Source organism: Corapipo altera, unplaced genomic scaffold (genome assembly GCF_003945725.1).
Source record: "Corapipo altera isolate COAL_440 unplaced genomic scaffold, ASM394572v1 47, whole genome shotgun sequence".
In the NCBI taxonomy this organism is placed as follows: domain Eukaryota; kingdom Metazoa; phylum Chordata; class Aves; order Passeriformes; family Pipridae; genus Corapipo; species Corapipo altera.
The window spans coordinates 10,026,071-10,040,712 of NW_020884897.1; the positions used below are offsets into that span (position 1 = coordinate 10,026,071).

Here is a 14,642-nt window from a genome sequence, read left to right on the forward strand (position 1 = left end):
GAGCTAGTTCATTTTTCTGGGCACGTTGCTTTGGCAGGACACTTCTCTTCCCTGCAGTGAAGTGGTCTTTAAATTTTAGATTGGGACCAGAAATGTCTTCTTAGAGAGGACTTCATTTGGCAAAAAGAGGGGGGATCAGATTTTCAATGGCAAGCATGGGAAAGAAAATAACAATGTTGGGAAAATTTCTGCCTGTGGCAGGACTGAGATGGGTGGCATGAGGATGACGAGAGACTAGTTTGTGGTGAAGTATGAATAGTTTGGCATCTTGGCCCATTGCATTGGGGATTATCATATGGTAGTGATTAAATGCATCTCAATTTTCTTGTAAAGTAGGATGAAGGATTGCAAGTCAGGTAAGAAAACAGATGAAAGAAAAGATGGTAGGCTGGTATTGAAAAGATGACTGTTGGGTGGAGAGACAGAACTGATGGAGTTACCTGGGTCTTTGCTAGTAAGGCCAAGACAAAAATTAGAAGCATTTTAATCAAATTTGTTGGATGTGAAGAGAGGTGTTTTTTTCATCATAGGGAAGGACTTCATACAGGAAGACCTGAATGACCTTCAGGATTGATAATTCTTAACAGCACAAGGTTATGGTAACCAGGGCAATAAGTAAAAGAGGTCAGGGAGTGTTCTCTTGGCCTGAAAACCAGGCTCTTGGGCACAGTTAAACTCTTGCACCCACTACAGCAGGGTGGCCACGTGCAACCTGGGACTGTCCCTGGCTTGTGCTCTCTCTGAGTGGCACCTGAGGAGTGCTTACAGCACAGAGTAAATCCCAATCAGATGGTCAGTGAGCAGGGAAGCCACATGGACCACTGCTCAATGGTTCAAGCCTCTGTCCAGCTGTTTCATTCACTGCCATGGGGTAGTCTGGCACTGGTAGTTATTTATATTGGGAATTTGTCATCCTGGAGTTTGTCTGTTGAAAACAGAGATGAGAGTCTGTTGGTCCATCATCACAGCATGACTCTGAGCCATTAATGTGGGTAGCTAGGAGAAAGGAAGAAGAGATTAGGAAGAGGGAAAGATTCCATCATCCAGGTGAAATGACAGGGGCAGCTTTCAGTGTTATTTCTTGCAGTGAAATCTTCCAGAGCTGCTCGATGTGGCGCAAGTGCCACACTATCACTTCACGTTTTGTTCAAAAAATTGAATGTTATGTCTGCCAGATGCCAAGCACTGTAAGACATTTATTTTCAACAATGGACACTTTTGAATGTGTTTTAGAAACCTGCCTATGATCATTTAGTGTGTACAACAGAGCAAAGTCTCTCCCCGGTCCCCAGCTGTGGATCCTTTTGTGCTCCAAAGCATGAAAACTGGTAGCATCTTAGAGCATTTTAGTAGATATTTTCTCAGTGCTGTGTAAGGTAACTGGTTTAGCCTTGGAGAGCACATCTGATGTAGCTGCTCAGTTACTTCACCTCCCCAGGGAGCACAGTGCTGTAGGCTGAGGGTAGGGCTACATTGGCACTACTGACAGGCTGCTGATTAAGCCCCATTCCAGCTGCACTGTTCTCTGCAGACATAAGATCAGGAGCTGACATTTCTCTCCAACGTAAGTTTTAAGGTTTAAGGAGTCCAAAGCTGGGCATGGAGCTCCAAGATCCCATCTATGCTTTGCACAAAGCCAGGTAATGTTTTGTTGCTGGTTGGTTGTTTTGTTGTGTTGGGTTTTGTTGTTTGTTTTTTTTTTTTTTTTAATTAGGTGAATAGTTGTAGTACTTAGAGGAATTTTTCAATTTGTTTGATTGGACCTTATTTGTTTATTGATTTGTGTTGTACTTGCATTGTGGGTTTGGAGTTCTTATCTCCAACAGACCAATCTGTTCAGGATCAAATGAGTCATTTTGCCATGTGCATTTATATTGGTTTTTAAGTGTGTTTCATATTTCTGCCCAGTCTCACTTTACTGCTTCTCCTGGACCAACACAAAGTGATTCACAATGTGAGAAACCAGGGGTGTGATACTTTTATTTTGCTGCTACAGCTCGGCTGGGGGCATAGTTATCTTTCCAAAGCACTTGTGGGAGTTTTCTGCCCACCTGCTTGTCATAGCTTCAGGAAACAAGCCCCAAAAGCATGAAGAACAGGCTGACAATCCATCTCGCTGCGTAACGTGCCTCTGGCATCACTGCCATTTGTCACACCGGGTCTGCATGGGATGGTGGGGTCTGTTCTACAGCAGAGATTCTTCTGCATTCCCAGCTGAAGCATGAAAATGAACATTGCCTTGTGACTTTCTGATACACTCTGATAACTGTTGTTGCTGCTGATTTCACTCATGGAAGCGCCTTTTAAAACTCGCAGTCGTCTTTTAAAACTCACAATCCATTGGCCACAAATGATATTCCAAGAAAGGAATCCTGCTGTAATTCCCAGAGCAAAATCACAGGTATTTATCCACTTTGATGGTGGGTGTAACCTGCGTGTAATTAACATGTGCAGCAGCTGGGGAAGAATTCAATGTGGTAATTTCCTTTAATTTAGTAGCATGCACATGTGTATTCAGCAACGTGCCCCTGGTGCTCTGACAATTAGTTAATTCATCTGCTTGGCACGATGGAGAGAAGGCAACTGGTTGTGATTGCGTTAAATAAATAAAAGCATCCCACTGCTTCAGCTCAGATTCGGAGAACAATTTGCTTTTGTGTCTGACTTGTGCATACAAGGGAATACTGACGTTTTTGACAAATTGTTGCTTGACATTTTGCTTCTCTAGAATTGCTGTAGTGTGTAAGGACACCACGCTCTTTTTAAAGTGTCTCCTATCAGTGTGTCATTTTAACCAAACGAGCATGCAAAAAAGATAACATGAAATATTAAGGGTAGCACCAGAATGGCGTCCTCCTCTTGGCTTCACAAATGTCATGGCTTGTCACTTTAGGAAAAATTACAATGAACATCCTGGAAACAGTCCTAAACTACAGCAGCAGCAGTGGCAGATTTGTTTTATGATTAAAATAAGCTTGAAAATGTTCTTACTCCCCACTTCCACGCAGTAGGTTTGGCAGCAGACCTGTTTAAATTGCAATGAAAGAGGAGGTGCCGTTGAGCTACTTGGTTGTTTCCTGGACTGTGTAGTTGTGAAGAGAACAAAGTATAAGTAGTCTCAGATGATTTACAGATTATATTTTAGTAAAGTTAATGAGCTTTTATGAAAAAGCTGTCACTTTGGGACTATTTTACCCAGGACAAAAGTGCAGTTTGTTTATTAATTTCCTATAGTGTGGTTATTATTCCAGGTCTCAGTTGAGGGACTGTGCCCTGTTATTCTTGATAAATACTCACCAGGAGACAGTCTGTGTGCTGGAGGACTTAGAGTAGGAGTAGAGGAGATACAGTCCTCATGGCAGAAGGGATGTGTGATGTGAAATGAGTTTTCAAGATTGCACATAGAATTCGTGACAGAGCTTGGAGGCAATCCTGAGGCTCAGGACACTGCATGAGTATGAAACACTACTTTTTTTCTCTTATGGAAACTGTCCAGAGCCTGTTGTTGCTTTTGGTACCTATTGCTTCAGTTAAAATTGATTTATCTTTTTCCAAAAGTGTCCCCTTAAGGGAAACTGCTCCCCTAATTCATCTGCAATGGACAGGTTTATTTTTCAGATATTTTTGTCCACACTGTCAAAATAAGTGTGCAGGTATAAAAAGTTGTTCTGTCTCTTGTTGGACATCTCTGTGCTGTACAGAAGAGCACAGAGCAGAATTTATCATCCAACCAGGGCTGTGCTGGCACATTTCTGTGCCCCTCCTAGTGACCCACACTTTTTGTGTCCATCTCCCAGACCAAGTGCCACTCGCCTTTTAGGTTAGAAACTTTCCCAAAAGGGAGTTCACACTCTCTACGGGACCTTCTGCAGTTCCCATGCAGAAGGTCCCCCTCCAGCTCTGTCCCATCCGAAGTGGAAAGAGGACCTGGTCCAAAATGCACAGACAGGAGACAGAAAGGACTCCAAGAAGTGGGATCCTGGGTTAGGGAGGGAGCAGCTTTTTGACCATTGTGCTGCTCATGACATATTTCTACAAGTGTTTTGGAGCTGTGGCTAAATGTTATTTTGGAAAGGGAGTTAATTGCATGTGTTTTAAACTTGGCTGACTATTTTTAGCTGTATTCATACACACAAGCCCTTCACTGATCCAGAGGAGGGCACACATGCCTATGAGGCTTTCTCTCATCTAAGTCATCCTAATAAAAGATGCTGTTTTTCCCTACAATGACTCCCATGGCAACAACACTCGTACCTAACTAGACTAATAAACATCAGGAGGCATCTTCACGTGTAGAAGTTGCTGTGTGCTCCATCCCTCCTGGTTTACGTTGAGTAATTGGGAAGAGAGGAGCAGGAGTGCAAAGAGCTTGAAGCTCAATGGCACACGGTGCCTCTGGGTACATCCACCATGTCCTTCACTCACACATTCCCTGGAGACCTGAAACCCATGTCTGCCTTTTGCCTAGAACAGAGCCCTTCATTCATGAGAAATGCCCCCAGCTAAAATAGCAGCCTTATACCCACAGAAGTACTTTGTGCATCCAGAAGGAAATAAACTCTACATATAGCCCAGGCACAGGCAAATCCCACAGGGGTTGTGGTTCAGCTTCTGTTAATTGTGTGTGGGGAGAATTTAATCTTTGCTCCTTTTTTTTGTTGTTTGTTTTTCTGAATTCTCTTTTCCCCCTCACTGGGCGAGCCTGCACAGTGCAGGGCTGTGTTGTACACAGGAGCTGGAAAGTCACCATAGGTCCCAAAAGGGATACAGCTGTTAGAAAGGTCATATCCCAGCTCAGGTAATTAACAGGAACGTCATCACTCTAAAATGGTTGCTCTATTTTTGGGATTGGAGTTGCAGTCCCACAGTTGTGGCTGTGGAAGACGTCACAGGGACCTGTCAGGCATCTGGGGACTTGTGTGCTGTGCTGAGTCACATCACGTGATGGAGGTTTAAGTACTGTACTGTAGGTGGGTGCTTAAACTCGTGAGGAAGGCTTTGGGGCACCGTGTTCCCTTAACTGCAGTCATTCATTGCCTTAAATAAATTCATTGCCAGTCATCTTTCGGTTGCCCGAGGAAGGAAGAGGGATGTGTGGCAAATAAAAACAGTGAAGAAAGTCCTACATTATATGTGCGATGATAATAAAATGTTTGCACACACGTTGAAGTTTTTCTGTGAGACTCAGGGTGTCTTTAAGACCAAGGGGCAACGAGAGGTGCTACACACACACACAGCTGCATGTTGGTAGAGACAGGCACTGGGGAGGGTGAGGTCTGGCTAATCCACCACCCCAGCAAACAGGAGTTGGCTCTGTTGAGACAAGTTCAGAGATCCTGATGGCCTGAAATGAACCGAATTAATGTTGATTTTTCTTTTTTTTCTTCCTTTTTCTCTCCTCCTCAGGTGGAAGAAAACTACTCAGCCGGCAGCCCTTCAAAAGGCCTTTTCTCAAAAGGGCTCCAGAACCGACCTTCCAGCCCTGTTTCTGCCCCTGTGAGATCCAAACATAGCCCTGGCTCACCCAAAACAGTGTTCCCCTTCCCCTACCAGGAGTCTCCCCCACGCTCCCCACGTCGAATGAGCTTCAGTGGGATCTTCAGGTCCTCCTCCAAAGAGTCCTCCCCCAGTTCTAACCCGTCTACCTCTCCTGGGGGCATCAAGTTTTTCTCCAGATCAAGAAAAAGTAAGAAATTGCTCATGTTATTTCAGGAAGATACCTCTGGGCTTGGCCCATTCTTTACCTGCGGTAGTGAAGTAAGTGCAGATGAGGCATGTGCTAATTGTTCGTTATTGCTTTCACTGACCATGTGTTGTGGGTTTCTGACGTGCTGGCCATTAGGTGTGACCTCTACAGGGCCAGGGACACCTCACAGACACCCACACAGGGCTGAGGAGGGAAATCACCCTTCAAAGCTTTGCTTAGAAATGCTGTGTCCATGTTAGTGGGAGTTTTCTGGATGGTTTCACTGAGGCTCGTAGGACTTCAGTGCTGAGACACTCCTGGGATCCGTGGTGGAGGTGGGCACTGAAATTACGTCCCTCAGGAGCGGAGGGAGACTTGCTTCTGTAGATCCTATAGAGAATTTCAGCTGTTTTTTTTTTTAACTGATGTTTCTTTGCCCTACCTATTGTGGGAAGGGAAAGGGACCTTTACTGGACGAAAGTAAATTATATGTGTTTCCAATCAAATGACCATTAAAGGAGGTGTCTGAGCTCCTCTTCCAGAATGTGAAAGGCATTGGAAACCTCTATGGTTCAGAGCACTTGCCTGCTTTATACTGGACACAAATTTTACGTCTTCAGGATCCTGTGAGCTGATAACACACCGTTAGAACTCAGAAATGAGAAGGATTGAGAACATGCTTTGATTTTAAAAGTTTCTTACTGGATAAAGTTTCCCAGTGCTGGTCGACAGACCAAACCTGGTCTGCCCAAGGGGTTAGTGGCTGTGGGAAGGGAGCAGAATTACAGGGGAAACAGAGGAATAATGCCTTGCCACAGAGGGTGCTGGATTATCAGACCACAGTGAGTCTGTGAAGAGAAGAAATAATGATAAATTATTGGCAAATCTTTCTGACAGTGTAGGTACAGAATTGATGATGGACTGTATGTTTCCTGCAACGTGTTGATAGCTTTCAGTGACTTTTAAATAGCAGAGGGACCCCCTTGGGGTTTTTTTTATCAGTTTTTTCTTAAAAACATGGAGTTTAATCAGAAAAAGGAATTTCATAGTGATTTTTGTGTAATAGGATTTTTCTTCGTGTTTATCAGAAGTTCTGCTGCAGCTTGATTGAAATGGCATCTTTTCCAGCCCTTGCCTCTACCTAAAACACTTTCAGGAGATTGAAAGTAAGAGTCAGTCTTCCTGAAGGACTTAGAGTAGGTTCCAAGCATCATTTCTCTTCAAGGACATTTGTTCTTCCCTTCTTGAAGTTTAAGTATGCTTTGTATGCTCCCCTCTTGTTCAGACCTCACCGTAATTGAAATCCATCTAAACTCTTTTTGCCACTCCACTTAGGTTTAAATATTACATTTAAATATTGGCAATATAATGCTGATGGAGAACACAGAGAAGGGCTCACTGCTACACAGACAGCAGCAATACAGATTGCAGAGGAAAGCCATCCTGGGACTTTGCATTCAAGTTGCCCGAGCAGCCACCACTATTTAAGTCCTAGATAGGTACAACAGAATATTAAATAAAGGAATCTCCCAGGAGTCAGCAACATCCTTTTGATAAGGTCACATCACTACTGCAGGAGCAGGCTTGGAGTGGGGCCATGCTATATTTGAGCTAACAGAAAATACCCATGACCCTGCTGCTCCAGAGAGGGTTGCAGGAATTGCACTGGGCTCAGGTGTTCATGGTCTTTTGTTCGTAAGGCAGGAGGGACAGCCTCTTGGAAAGAGAGTGATGATTACAATGATTACAATTGGTGTTTAAATTGATAACTCTTCCCTTTCTGCAGATTTTTGCAAAACAAAATGTTTCTTGCCATGTGCTTTCACATCATTTAGCTCTCTTATGGAAAGACGAATGCAGATACACATCCTTTACTACCAGAGTAAAGTAGATTTTATTCAGAATGTGCTAAACAGGTGTTGGTAGTGAATTATACTCTCAGAGTTTATTATATTTAATTAACTTTTATCAAATTTTATTTAACAAAACCTTTTCAGGACTTCAGGAAAAGTATGGGTTAGTGTTTCTGTTGTGTTATGTAGTTTCTCATAGGCAGTACTTGTGCATTCTACTACTTCACAAATAAAAAGTAACCCTATGCACTACAGAACAGTAAGTTAATTGCTTACCTGCCACTCAAAACAAAGTCTCTGTGGCTTGAACAGCATTTCCTGAGAGGCAAGACTTCTTAGACACTCCTCAAACCAGATACCTCAGACCTTTGCAAAAATGCTGTGCTGAAGACCTCTGAGAAGAGCTAAACCAGCATGTGGCTCCATGTTTCTGAAGGTGTTTAAATGCTTCACTGCTCAAAGTTGTCACAGCCTATATGATTAAAATGCCATTTTCTCAAGCAGCTTGGGATAGCTGTTTTAAAAGTGGATAGGACTTAGGTTGCTTTATCAGTTCTGAAACCGTGAGTGTACTGATATCAGCTGGACTTGTCGTGCTTGCCTGCCTTCCCAGCCCCGCTGGTGCTGGGTCAATAGTATTAAAATTAAAAATAACTGTGTGCTGGACTACACTAGGAGGAGAATCACCAGCAGGTCAAGGGAAGTCATCCTCCCCCTCTGCTCAGCACCAGTGAGACACATCAGCAGGGCTGGGTCCAGTTCAGGGCTTCCCAGTACAGGAGAGACAGGGACATGCTGGTCCAGCAAAGGGTCACTGTGTTGCTCAGGGGCTGTGCATGTGGTGTAGGGGGGAGAAGAATTAAGAGGAGGTGAAGACCTTTTTACTGTCTTCACTTGCCTAGTGGGGTTATGGAGAAGACAGCGCCAGGCATTTTAGGGATGCCCAGAGAAAGTGCAGGAGTCAGCAAGGGAAACCCCAGGCACGTGAAAGAAAAATGTTCTTGGAGGGGGTGTTATGGCAGCAGGGGTCCAGAGGGGCTGTGAAATTGCTGCCCTTGCAGATTTTAGGAAGTCAACTGGACAAGATTCTGAGCACCCCAATTTAGGAGGGATCAGACCAGAGACCTGCTGACATCCCCCCGCAGCCTTGGATCTTCTGGGAAGCTCTGCACTGGAACCTTCCCTTTGGGTTTATAGCAGATCTGTATTTTATCCAGGCAATCTGCAATTAAACAAAAAAGCACTAGATGAAAATTCACAGGGACTTGGTGTTTCTTTTTGTCCCCCAGTTTACCTGAATTGAGTCTGTACTGCACTCCTTTCCCTGTCATCATGGAGCAGTATGTGGGGGAAAGTAGATGCAGTCTTTGTTTTAAATAACATACCCTGTCTTCCCTCCACTTCCTCCTCCCACGCATTGTTCAAAACACAGACTAACCTGTTACTCCACATATTCCTTGTTTTCCTTGGAAGCAGCTTCTTCCTAGCTTGTTTTCATTTTAAAGACTATGTGTGGTATTCACAGTACTTTCTTTCCCATGTAGTTGCTCTTTTCCCAGCTAAGTTGTTTTTCCTTTTGAATATATACAGTTTAGGAAGGGTTAGGGTAGGACAATATTAAAACAGAAAGTGATTTGCAGACATGAAACTTAAAATATTTTCCACTTCAGGCTGGGAGTTTAAAGCTTTTGCTAATCTTCAGTATTGTATCACTGGTTTTGGCAGTAGCCAAAAACTGAGCTTTGTGCCCCTTCGCTTTGGTTACCCCAGTTCAGCATCCGGTCATAACCTTGCAGCTCTGATCTGACAAAAGATTCACCTTGAAAGGAAAAATACCTTCCCACAACGTGTACTTGGCTGCCAGACACTTCAGGTATTTTGTAAGTACAGCTTTGGAACAGTAAACTGATGGCTGGTGCTTCACGTCCAGCATCCCTCCTTTGTAAAGGCAATAAATTCACCTCAGACCCCTCTCGAAGAGGCTCTGCAGGGATATTTCTGGGTGAGGTGTGTGCTTGATCAGTGGTGCAGCCCCTTCATTTTGGGAAGTTCCCTGTAGAAAAATCCAAGACGTCTCTTTGCGTGCTGGGTTTCTGTGCAAGTACTCTGAAGTTTAATTCTTGGCTTTTTGATTTCTTTTTTTTTTTGTCTGAGAATTTCTTTGCAACAGCACTTGTTAGACCGACAGTTGAAAGCTGAGTAAGGATTGGGGATGAATTAAGCTTGGCTTTGAGGTGGTGCAGAGGACTTGATAATGCTGTTCCCCCACACTGTGACTCTTGGTAGGTTCAGTCCTCCCCAGCACTGCCCATCTTTTACCTCCTAGAGCCTTCTGCAAGCAGAGACTTGACTCTGTGAGATGTACAGCTCAGTACCTGGGGTTTACCCATCAGTGTGGGCACGTGAGCAGCCATGGAACATTAAAAGAATTACATTTTAATTGGATGTGAAAAAAGTTACTAAATTAGTGTGACCTGTAGCTAGCAGGAGGCTTCTACAGACCTGACACTGATTTCACAGGTGTTTTACAGGGACAACGGGAACAAAGGGTGAGTGAAGATGTGCAAGCTGAAGTCCTTGAAGAGTGATTTCGAAATTGGCATTGTGGAACTGCTTCCCAGTTTGTCTTAGGCTGGCTCAAAACTGCATGAACTACTCTCATAAAACAGAACTTGGGATCTCTTGAGGCATTACTGGGTCTTGGCTGTGCTGGGAGTGCATTTCCCTGGTGTGTCAGTTTGCATGAGCAGGTAGAATGCCAAGAGAAAGAAGTGGCACATCTCAGTAAAGCAAGCTGAGGTGATCCAAGGTAAACACGGAAGGATGACCTGCACTGGGAGAAAACACATTTCAGATTACAATTTTCTTGCATGAGCTCTCCCTCACAGCCAATACATGTACAAATGAATGAGAGCAACTTTATTGCGCTGAGTGGAAATTAGGGGGTACCCCTGCAGATAGGGGTACCCGGAATATTATATTAGAAGTAGATGGTTTTATGATATTTAAGTAATTAAAATGTATCTTTTTCCGTGGGCCTGAGTGCCTCATTTGAAGGACATCAGGTCATTTTCCAGTCCTGCTTCCCCTTCTGAAACCATCAGTTCAGGTAACAGCAATACTCATGTCACATTAATGGTGCTGTCAGTTTTACCAGCAAAGGAAATCAATTGAAAGGTTTCCATTGACCTAAAGCTTCGAGTGCATGTGGTGCATGGAATGAAAAGATAAATTTAGCTCAGAATTAAATGTTGTTTACAGAACTTTGAATTGAAAATTACACAGCTTTCAAACACCTTGATGCTGATGATCAGATTTAAATCACAGTGAATTTGCACTGCATTTGAGGAAGGAAATGTTTTTACTCTAAAGTTTTAATGTTCTGTTTTCTCTTAGTAATTTTTCTCCTTCTGGCATTCAATACTGTTAACTGTGGTGCCTAAAATAATCCATAAGGAGGACTCCTGGTGTTCCCATAATAAAGATCCACATTGTATTCTTTTCAGAAGACTGTGAGATGCAATGCAGAATAGATGTCATGTATCTTACTCACTCTAATGATTTATTTTCTTTTAGAACATCTTGGTTACACGATGCCCTGTGTGAGAAAAGCCTATGACTGTACTAATTTTTACCCATAGATGGAGCAAGTAGCTCTCATTTGCAGAAACCCGGGGAAGAAATGGGGAAAACCCTGCAGCCTATTCGTTGCCACATTCTACTCTGCTCCCTTGAAGGTCTTTGGGTTGTGGCTGATCTGTGCTAAGACTTTTTTTCAATCTTTCAACTGAATTCCATTTCTCCCCCAGGATTTTACTCCATATTCGTGACGTTTAGGTACCATCTTGCAGTGACGTGGAGTTTAGTCCAAGACAGGCTGTTGTGGAGCATCGGCAGCTGGGCACAGACATTCCATGCACCACTGGCTCCAGCTATTTCCCACCTTTACTCCTTAGGAATACCTTCCTGCAACACGGTGCTGTGCACTGGGATGTCCTTCCTCTTGTCAGCTGCTGGAATCTGTATTTGGATCTTTCTTTGCTAAATCAGGACATTTATCCCATAGTCTTGGAGCCTTCCAGCCTTCAGTTCACAGTCCCCCTGCCTTCTGTAGCTGATGGGCATGAGGTGGGATGCCAGGGGGAAAAGGCATGAGGCAGCTTTGATTCCTGGCTGTGACTACCCTTGCCATGCAGGATGAGGGGAGCAATTTAGGAAAGGACAGGGCTACTCAGTCCAGGTTCACCTTGGGAGGGTGGCATAGACTCCTCCATCATCATCCCATAAAACATAGAAAAGGAAAAAAGCTGTTTGTCTTGATTTATTTTCCAGTACTTATGTGCAAGAACATCTATTCATCATTTTTCAAGCTTGCTTTGCCCTCAGAGGGGCCAACACTGTTCATTTTGGTCTCATCTACGCTAGAAAAATGACTTTTTGCAGACAACGTGTGTCAGAGCTGCTGCAGCTCAGCAAGGCTGCACACATGGCCAAAGACATTCAGCACCATTTCTCCTGCCAGTTACTGACATCTGCTGTCAGCAGCAGATGATTTTTCTGGTTAAAATGTGCCTATGGTGATTGTTCTTAGTTATTTGGAGATATCTTTCACTGTGCTTCCCTTTTCACTTTAGTTTCCCATGGTCAGTGTTGTCTGCACAGCGGGAGTACATCCAGTATCCTTTTATATTCTTCACCACTCTGTCTAGGGAAGAAGGATTTTTGAGACTGTCTTCAAATTCCTAATGATTTAGATGCCATCATAAAAAAAAAAAAGGAAGTTTTTCAGTCTCTAACTTTCATCTGTAGGGTATGGGACAGACCTGTAAGCAGGTGTAATACCATCAATGTGTTATTGTCACTGATCTAATTTCTGTACTCCTGATTCTCTGTAGTCCAGCAAAGTCTTTCCATGCTGCTCTCTCTTTGACCAAATTAATGTTTCCTTTGTCAAAGCAAAGGAGAACAGAGATGCCACTTTTTAAAAATTAATTGGTTTAGTATTTTCTGGCTCAGTGAGTTAATTGATTTGGGGTTTATTTTGAGTAAAATAATAAACACATCAGCTAGAGGAGGTTAGAAGTCATATTCTTCATTTAAAAGACAGCCAAGGTATTCTACTCATGTTGGTAAACAGAGCATTGCTGGAAAAGTCTGAGTGTCAGGAACTAGCTGATTTATGGCAATCCTAAAACCAACAGTGGCAGCTGCCAAATGACAAACCTAAAGCCAGTAGAGAGGTTACAAACTTCCCTGTGCCTGGCATCTCTGGGATGGATCAACAGACTTAACCACCTGCCCAACAGGGATGGCTGGTTCTAGATGGGACACTCACTGTTTAATGAAATCCAAATTTTTCTCATTTTAGCTTTAAAATAAACAAACAAAAAGCATTGTGAGTTGTTTGGTTTGGTTTTGTTGTTGTTTTGGATTTTTTTCCATATAGACCTCCTACTATACCCTTTTCTGTCGCAGTTCACCCTGTACTTGAAGGCTCTTCTGTATCTTAAAAAAAATCTCAGATTATGAAGAAGATTAATCAGTGTGTACTTGATACGTGAAACAAGCAGTCAGAGTCTCTGATGATCAGCCATCCAAACACCTCAATTTCTTAGTTAAATTATTTTGAACCTTGCCTTGGGGTTCCTGTAAGCACACTTTATTGGCAGGCAGCTGTGGTGGGTTTCTTTGTATTTTGCTTCTTGCAGCATCTCCTGCTGTTTACGGCTCTCGGAGCCCAAAATGTGGGAGCAGCTTTGGGAGCTCTGCGTGACATGGGACTGCAGTGACAAGTGTGTGGGAGTAGCTTCTCCAGACAGAGCCGCACTGTGTGAGCCCAAACTGCATCTCCCTGGGAGCTCCTATACCATTGTGAAGCATAGGTGCCCTCCTGTGGGCATCCCACTGCTTCTCCTTGTGCGATGGAGAGGCTGGGATTGCCTTGCCTGACTGGAGATGCTTCGGCTTAGGTTTTGAGCAGGATGCTGAGAATCTTTGATTATGCTTGCTGTTGGGGTGGTTTTTTTCTGCTTCTAAACCCATTCAAACAGTGGGGGCTAAAAGCATCCCTCCCTCCAACCTGTGTAACAGCTGCAATTTCAGCAGTTGTTCAGGAAACCAACTTCTCTCCTCATCCCAGAAGTGTTTGTCATTGCCCTCAAGTCAGGATATGGTCCTCAATATCAAGATAGACACTTCATTGTGTTGATAAATGCAGGGACCCTAATGCAATTAATTTTTCACTGGGGAAGGCGTGTGAAGGTAAGCTATTAATCAAATATTCTTCAACAAACGCCATTATTTGGGAATTCTGAGCATTTCGTTTCAGGGTCACTATGAATGTATCTGCTTCATCGCCTGCCTGAGCTGGGCAGAAGGTTTGATGTCAGATTTGTTTGCTTAACCTCAGTATAAGGTTTCCATAGCTCTTCATGTTCACAGTCTTTCCATGAAGCTGTTTAATGGTGAGAGAACTTTGCTTGGCAACCTGAGCCGTGGCCCCAACAGGATGATGCTGTTTGCAGTTCAGCGGTGGCTCCAGTTCCTCTTGCACACTGACGTGCCCCGATAGCACTGAGCAGCCAAAACTGGCTCTAATCCATCCAAAATAAAAGTCCACATCTAAACTCTACAAAGGCCAAGACTTTCTGGAGAGAAGGTAAAAGAATTGCACATGAGGAAGTGGTTAATACTGGAATGAGATACGCTACAGGTGGCAAATAGTGCCCCATATTATTTATTCTGTATTAAGTGCTGCCTCCTTTGTGTTTGCTAGACAGGGAGTGAGTTTGGCCAAGTGAGATGCACCTTTTAGGATTTCTGGAAGACAAGAAGCAGCTGATACATGTAGCCAGGTAATAGAAATGGGCTTTTGGCAAAGGAGTCCTCAGCAAGGCAGCCCCGGCCTAAACTTGTTCGGGAGAGAAAACCTCAAAAACGAACTGAGATGAACATTTAGATGGGTGGTTAGCTGGATTTTTTTGTCTTTTAGAAGAAAGTGTTGCTTCTTTCAGCTAAGTTAATTAAACTGTGGCTTCTACCCCCCTGAAGATCAAATTCTATTGTGTTATGTGTGTTTAAACACATCATATTTACAACACCTG

The 14,642-nt window shown here is 43.5% G+C and overlaps 1 protein-coding gene across 4 annotated transcripts in view; it reads left to right on the top strand.

Annotated features, from left to right (window-relative positions):
• Positions 1-14,642, top strand: part of PRKAG2 (protein kinase AMP-activated non-catalytic subunit gamma 2) — a 211,499-nt gene that overhangs the window by 71,669 nt on the left and 125,188 nt on the right. For 3 of the 4 annotated variants that reach the window (XM_027648541.1, XM_027648543.1, XM_027648542.1), the window contains exon 3: positions 5,407-5,686. In XM_027648541.1, coding sequence (XP_027504342.1) covers positions 5,407-5,686 — 280 coding nt within the window. Of the gene's footprint in view, positions 1-5,406; positions 5,687-5,739; positions 5,758-14,642 lie in introns of those variants that run through there. The other variant, XM_027648545.1, reaches the window with a different exon arrangement.